Source organism: Sceloporus occidentalis, unplaced genomic scaffold (assembly GCF_023333645.1).
Source record: "Sceloporus occidentalis isolate IW3139 unplaced genomic scaffold, rSceOcc1.0.p SCAF_8, whole genome shotgun sequence".
In the NCBI taxonomy this organism is placed as follows: domain Eukaryota; kingdom Metazoa; phylum Chordata; class Lepidosauria; order Squamata; family Phrynosomatidae; genus Sceloporus; species Sceloporus occidentalis.
The window spans coordinates 46,666,146-46,673,918 of record NW_028316988.1 but is presented as its reverse complement, the minus strand read 5'-3'; the positions used below and the strand labels follow the sequence as shown (position 1 = coordinate 46,673,918).

The following is a 7,773-nucleotide window of genomic DNA, read 5'->3' as shown; positions in this document are numbered from 1 at the left end:
GGCCTGCCCTTGGCTATGAAAACCCCATGAAATTCATAGGGTCACCACAAGTTGACCGGCAACACACAAACACACACACACAAAAGGCGCCACATTTCAGATTGTGTGTCTGTGAATGTGTGCTTTATATGGCAACCCTATGGATTTATATGGCAACCCTATGGAAAAAGACTCAAAGAGTTGTTTTTTGGTCGTTTCCTTCCTTTGGAAAGGTGGCTTTTGCCAAAGGAAAGAAGTTTGCCAATTTGGCAGAAGGAGGGAGGCAGATTTGAACTCAGAACAGGGACACTCTTCTTTGAATAAAACAATATTAAAATAAAAAATGATTTAACAACAACAACATCAACAACAACAACAGCAAGGCTTCAAAGGCTACTGGAAGGGCTTTGCACACAAATTTCTGGCCTTTGCACACAAATAACTGCAACATCTTGGCTCTCTCTTTTGTTTAAATTTGCATATATATATATATGTGTGTGTGTGTGTGTGTGTGTTTTATTCAGACCCCCTTTTTTGTGTGTGTCCACACAATAAAATAGTGTGTCAATAAATACAAATTTGCCCAAAAAATTAAATTTGCAAAATTTGCACAAAAATTAAATTTGCAAAATTTGCAAAAAAATTAAATATGCAAAATTTGCACAAAAATGTTTTATTCAGACCCTCTTTTTTGTGTGTCTTCACAACAATAAAATAGTGTGAATATATATATATATATATATATATATATATATATATCCCCTCCCTCGACTAAAATTGGTTGACAATCAAATATCACAAAAGCAGATCATTTTAATTCTTTTTATTATTCTTATTTTAAACCTTCTTTCCTTCCTTCCTTTGAGGATTCATTCATTCTTTCTCTCTCTCTCTCTCTCTCTCTCTCTCTCTCCTTTTTTTCAATATTTTTAAACTTTTTTTTCAAAACACAATTCAGAATTTATTGAAAATAAATAATTGTCAGCGACCACGATAGATAATTATTATTATTAATTATTACTTAATAATTATTACTTAATAATTATTAATAAATAATAATAATAATAATATTTTTGGAATAAAATAGTTGAAAAAAGCAACATTTTAATGAAAATAGCGTTTATTATACATCCGTTACTAAATGAATAATCTAAATGATCTTTGTTTTTGTATTTCTTCTTCTTCGCCCCCCCTTTTAAATTAAGAACACCCCCCAAAAAAAAAAAAACATTTAGAATATACAAAACTGTACAGTTTTCTTCCATTTTTTGTTGTTTTTCTCCTTTTAAAAAAATTATATATATATATATATATATATATATATATATATATATAGTTGGCAGGAAGATATCTCAACCTTGGGATATTTCAAAGCAGGAGCATCCTTTTCTGGAAATGGATATTAAGGAATATGTATCAAATATGAATGGAATATTTCCAACCATTAAAGGAATATTAAAGGAGGGAAGGAGAAAAAGGAAAGAGAAATTCAGAGAAGAAAAACCCTTTTCAAGAATGGACTTGGCTAAAACATTTCCAATTGGAGACATGAAAGCCTTATTATAGGGAAAGTTATAGGGATGAAATCTTGTTGGACTGAAAAGGACCCACAAAGGTTTGATGTCTTGACATTTCAGAGGCAAAAGGGAAACTGGGCTGGAGTTGGGTCTGGGGTTCAAAAAATGCACCTGTGTTAAATATAGATAGGCTTTGGATAGGTGAGCAATACACAAAGTGCCCTTGGCTGGCTGTGTTTTGTGAATGTGTCTATTGTGTGCCCTTTGCAAACACATATATTGTGAGAGAGATTTGCAATAGAGAAATATGCAAAGGGAGAGGGAGAGGTCCCTGGACAAAATACTGTTTTCAAGGAAAAGGAAAGAAAAGGCCAGCACTTCTGTCCAGGTCTAGCATTTCTCCACGGATCGAAGCACAATCCCAAGTGGATTTTGACCAAAGGCTTATCTTTGCCCTTATGTTTAAAGAACATCTCTTTGATCTGTATCCATCAGCTCCGAATTTAGGAGGAATCTCGAAACGGAGTCAAACCCTTTCGATCTCGGAGTTAAAACCTCGAATTGGGAGAAGATATATATATGTGTGTGTGTGTGTGTGTGTGTGTATGTATATGTGTTTGTGTGTGTGTGTATATATACACACACACACACACACACAAGTATACATATATATATATATGTTATATATATAATATTTCTATATATAATATATATATTAGCATGTATGTTTATATATATATATATACACACACACACATCCACAGACACAAGTATACACACACACACACATATATATATATATATACACACAATATTATATATTTTATGTTATATTAATATATATATATATATATATATAATGAATATATATTAACATATGTGTATATATTCACACACAAGTATATGTGTGTGTGTATATAATTTTATACACACACACACACACACACACACACACATAGATATATGTGCTTCTCCCAATATATATTTTTAATATATGTATATATATTGAAAGTACAGACCGTCAAAATCCATCTGAGACTGAAGTGAGAAACAGAGCTTTCCGAACTAGAGAAAAGGCTAAATCTTTTTGTCCCGGTTTCGATTCGAGATCTTTGTTTGGAGAAGCCCCCAAAAATCAGGACTAAAAAGGCAAGGAATGGGATCGTTGGGCTTCTTGGAAAGAGTAGCTAACGTTGGCCAGGAATTAACGGGAATCGTTACCTTAACGAAAAAAGGAACTTGGAGCAAGGTAAAGCAAGGAAGGTTGAAGCAACTGAAACGTTTGGATGCAAAGTATTCAAGTCAGAGGATCCTTTTGGGAAACAAAACCTCGAGAAAAGGAGGTTTTGTGGGTTTTTATTTTAGCAAAAACTCAATTTTTAAAAAATAAATAAATAATAGAAAGAGACGTTTAAAGAATGACGAAAAATAAAAGGGTTGTTTTCTGATCCGGTTTAGACAGAAAAGAAACGATTTTGCAAAAATGGAGAAAGTGTCCCAAGTCGAAGTCCATCCAAAGCAAAAAGAAGGAGAAAAAGAAGGACAAAAAGGAAGGAATAAAAACCCTTCTTTGCAAAGAAGATGCTTTAAAACATCCATCCCCTGAAGAAGGAACACTGACCGAAGGCGCTGAAAGGTTTCTCTGAGGCACGTCTTGTCTTTTTTGTTGTTGTTCCCCCAAAAAAAGGAATGTAAAAAAATCATTTTATATATATATATATATATATATATTTATATTTATATAGAAAGAGACAGAAAGGGAAAGAGTTGGGTTTGTTCCCCCCTTTTCCTAAAACTGGGGAGGAAAAAAGAAAAATTGTTTGGCCCTAGAAAAAAAGAGGAATGGGAAAAAAGAAGAAAAGAAAGGGAGTGGAAAGAAAGGAGGGATAAAGCAGAGAAATGTGCCAAGAAATATCCCCCCAAAGAGATCCCCTTTTTCTTGGACCAAGCCAAATGCACAACAAATCCCATGTTGCAAGGTTTATGTTGCAACATTTTTTAATGGACACTTTTGGAGGTGAATTTTGCAACAGTTTCATTGCATTGTAATTTTCACTTTTGCAACAGTTTCATTCTGTTTTTAATGGACACTTTCGGAAGTGAGTCTTGCAACGGTTTCGTTGCATTTTAATTTAGTCACTTTTGGAAGTTAATTTCATTGCATTTTCCATTGCCACTTTTGGAAGACAATATTGCAATGGATTCATTCCATTTTTAATCCTCGTTTTTGGAAGTTAATATTGCAACAGTTTCATTGCATTTTAATCATCGATTTTGGAAATGAATGTTGCAATAGTTTCATTGCATTTTAATAAATTAATATTGCAACAGTTTCATTGCATTTTAATTCTCACTTTAGGAAGTTAATATTGCAATAATATAAATTCATTTTAATTGTCACTTTTGGAAGTGAATCTTTGCAATAGTTTCATTGCATTTTTAATCGTCATTTTTGGAAGTTTTTGGGTTGTTTTGTGTTTTAAGCCGCTTTGGGTTCCGATTCTGGGAGAAATGCGGGGCACAAATTCATACAATAATAATAATAACAATGTTTCCAAGGTGTATTGTGAGTTGTGTGTTGTGTGCATTTGGGTTGGCCTGCTGAAAAGGATCCCTCTAATGTGGATCTGGGGTGTTGTTGTTCTTTGCAACCTGGACCCAAAATGGCAATGTGTGTCCCTCGTGTGTGTGTTGCCTGAGTGTGCATCACAAAAGGCACACGTAACTCAGGACACTGACACACACACAAATACACACACACATTACAGTTTTGTTTGAATACTGGGATAGACATTGTTTCCTTGAGCCAAAGGATTTTTGACCCTGGAAGAAAGCAGTTGCTAGACTGGAGAAACAACCCGGCTTGATCCCGCTTTAACTGCCATGGCTCAATGTCTATGGAATCCTGGGATTTGTAGTTTGCCTTGGCATAGAGAAGAAGAAAGACAAGAAAGGGAAAGAAAGAAAGAAAGAAGGGAGGGAGGGAGGGATAAAGGAAAAACAGGTATGCCAATAAATATCCCAGATCCACCAAAGAAGGCTCCCCATTTTGGGCCAAGCCAGAAAAGAGACCCAATGTCTCCCAAAACTACAATTCCCAGAATTCCATAGCCTTTAGCCATGGCAGTTAAAACCGGGGTCAAACTGGATTATTTCTCCAGTCTACTATCAACTGCAAATGGATACCAAAAAGAAATATGGGCTTTTGTAACACCTTTGAGAGGAAACCAAGGTCTTAGCTGCACTGCAGGATTAATGCAGTTTGATACCACTTTAAAGTGCCATGGCTCAAGGCTAGGGGATCCTGGGATTTGTAGTTTTGGTAGTTAGCTCCCATGCCAGGCCAAGCTGCAAATGCAAGGATACCATAGGATGGAGCCGTGGACCTTGAAGTGGTGCCAAACCGCTTTAGTTCTGCAGTGTAGACCAGGCCTGAAAGAGTCCCTCTCCAAAGTGCTACAGATCCCCTTTCCATGCTGGGTTTCCAAGCTTCGTCTTCCTTTAAGCTTTGCTCTGGTGCCTGAAAGAACCATGGATAATCATAGCAAGGACAGCAAGGCTGCATCCGCACTGCAGAAAATATAACCCGGTTCAATACCGCTTTCACTGCCCTGGCTCCATGTTATGGATTTGGACTGAAGCTGCGTTGGGTGCATCTGACCTGTAGAGAGATAAAGCAGCTCGACACCGCTTCGAGTGCTGTGGCATCCTGGGATTTGTAGTTCTGCAAGGCCCTTTTCGCATTCTCTACCCAAAAGGGATGGCTCCTCACCAAACTACAAATCCCAGGGTTCTGTGGGATGGAGCCCTACTGGTGTCAAACCGCATTATTAAAGAGGTGTCAAACTGCATTATTTCCACAATGTAGACGCACCTTCTTTTTCTAATGTCAAAGCTGCATCATTTTCCACAATGTATTGGGGTGTCAAAGGGGTGTCAAACCGCATTATTTCCACATCGCACATTCAAAGTGGGTTTAGTTCTGCAGTGCGCGGATGCCAACGAAAAGACAGGCAGAAACAACCCGGTCGGACACCGCTTTCACTAGCTATGGTTGGAGGCTATGGGATTCTGGGAATTGTTTGTCGTGGCCTCAATGTCTGGCAGAACTACATTTCACAGCATTCCCTAGCATTGAGCCAGGGCACTTAAAGTGGTCTCAAACCGGATTATTTCTGCAGCCCAGCAGGTTGGCAGTCGGTAGCCGAATAAACCTGGCCCAGAAGGATGGGAATCCCAGTCCAACCCACCTGGAGGGTCCAACGGCAATCCCAGGATTCCACAGCCAGGGCAGTTAAAGCGGGATCAACGTGGGTCCTTTCTCCAATGTGTTCCGGACCCAGAGTCCCGCAAATCCCACAGCATCAAAGCAAGGCAGTGAAAGCGCTCTCCAAGCGGATGGTTCCTCCCGTCTGGACGGGCCTCCGGTTCCCAAAGTGGTTTGAAAGCGGCCTCCCAGCGGATGGCGTTTGGGACCCCAAACCCCCCGAAATCCAGAGCCCTGAACCAGGGCTGCTCCAAAGATGGATGCCAAGGAAGAAGAAGAAGAAGAAGCACCAAGAAGGAAGGGGCCCAATCCAAAGGGAGGGAAGGAGGGACTGAAAGAAAGAGAGACAGACAGACAGGAAGGGGAAAAAAGGAAGAAAGAAAAGAAGAAGGAAAGAAGAAGGAAAGGATGGAAGGGAGGAGAGGGAGGGAGGGAGGAAATGGAGGAAGCAAAGAAGAAAGGAAGGAAAGAGAGGGAGGGAGGGAGGGAAAGGAAGGAAGGAAGGAAGGAAGGAAAGAGTGGGAGGGAACAAAGGAAGGAAGGAAGGAAGGAGAGATGGGGGAAGGAAGGAAGGAGGGAAGGAAGGAAGGGAAGAGAGGGATGTAAGGAGGAAAGGAGAGAGGGAAGGAAGGTAGGAAGGAAAGAGTGGGAGGGAAGGAAGAAAGGGGAGGAAAGAGAAAGGAGGGATGTAGGAAAAGAAAAGGAAGGCAAGTAATAAAGAGAAAGAAAGAGGAAAGGAAAGGCAGGGAGGCAGGAGGAAAGGAAAGGAAAGGAAAGGAAAGGAAGAACACAAAGGATGCCCCCTCCTAGTCCCCTTGGGGGGGGTCCCTGGCTCGGGGGTCAAAGGTCGTGTCCGTCGCGGTCCGTGGCCTTGAGCGGGTGGGAGGGGTATCCCTGGTGGGGCCCCTGTCCGAGGGCTCCTGCGGGGGCTCCCGGGGGGGGCCCTCCTTCTCCGGGGGGCGTCATCCGCTTCTCCTTCTGGCGGCGGTTGCAGAACCAGACGCGGACCACCTCCTTCTCCAGCTGGAGCGAGTCGGCCAGGGAGGCGATCTCCTGGGCCTGGGGCTTGGGGCACTTGAGGAAGTGGGTCTCCAGGACGCCTTTGACCGAGACCTCGATGGAGGTGCGCTTCTTGCGCTTGCGTCCCTGGGCGGCGATCTTGTCCAGCCCCGTCGGGCTCCCGGTCGAGGAGTCGGCCTCCTCCAGCCACTTGTTGAGCAAGGGCTTGAGTTTGCACATGTTCTTGAAGCTCAGCTGCAGGGCCTCGAAGCGGCAGATGGTGGTCTGCGAGAAGACGTTGCCGTACAAAGTGCCCAGCGCCAGCCCCACGTCGGCCTGGGTGAAGCCCAGCTTGATCCGCCGCTGCTTGAACTGCTTGGCGAACTGCTCCAGCTCATCCGACGTCGGCGTCTCCTCGTCCGAAGGCTCCTGCTGCTGCTGCTGCTGCTGCTGCTGTTGGCAGTGGTGGCCCAGCAGGGGCTCCACCTCGGGGCTGTGCTCCCGCAGCACCTGGTGCAGCCCCGTCGAGCCCGAGCCGGGGCCGCCCGAGGAGGCAGGCGGCGGGGGCGTCAGGCCTCCTCCGTGCTCCAGCATGGTGAAGCCGGCCTGGGCATAGACGGCTTGCCCTCCGTTGCTGGGCACCGGGCTGCCCCCCCAGGGGTTGGCGTGGCTGGCGTGGTGGTGCGGGGAGGGGTGCCCCCCGACGTGGGCCCTGTGGTGCAAAAGGGAGCCCAGCTGCAGGTCCTCCCGGCCGGGCTTGACGTCCGGAGGCTCCAAGGGGCTCCCGGCCAAAGTGGAGGCCCAAGGCCCCGCGTCGCTCAGGCTGGTGACCCAGTGGTGCCCCAGAGGATGCCCGTTGCTGCTGGGCACCCCTTGCAGGTAGTCGCCCGCCTGGAGCAGCTTCTGGCCTCGGAAGGGGCCCCCCGGCTGCATGGCGGCTTCGGCGTGGACCAGGGCCGAGCCCCCCGAGGCCAGCAGGCCGCTGTAAGGGTTGGAGGCCGCCGTCGCCAT

At 43.9% G+C, this 7,773-nt stretch overlaps 1 protein-coding gene across 1 annotated transcript; it reads right to left on the bottom strand.

Annotated features, from left to right (window-relative positions):
• Positions 1–6,538: 6,538 nt before the first annotated feature.
• On the bottom strand, positions 6,539–7,773 carry LOC149308834 (POU domain, class 3, transcription factor 4-like). The gene has a single exon (XM_089537187.1). The coding sequence runs from the start codon at positions 7,771–7,773 to the stop codon at positions 6,604–6,606; it is 1,170 nt and encodes a 389-aa protein (XP_089393313.1). The 3' UTR covers positions 6,539–6,603.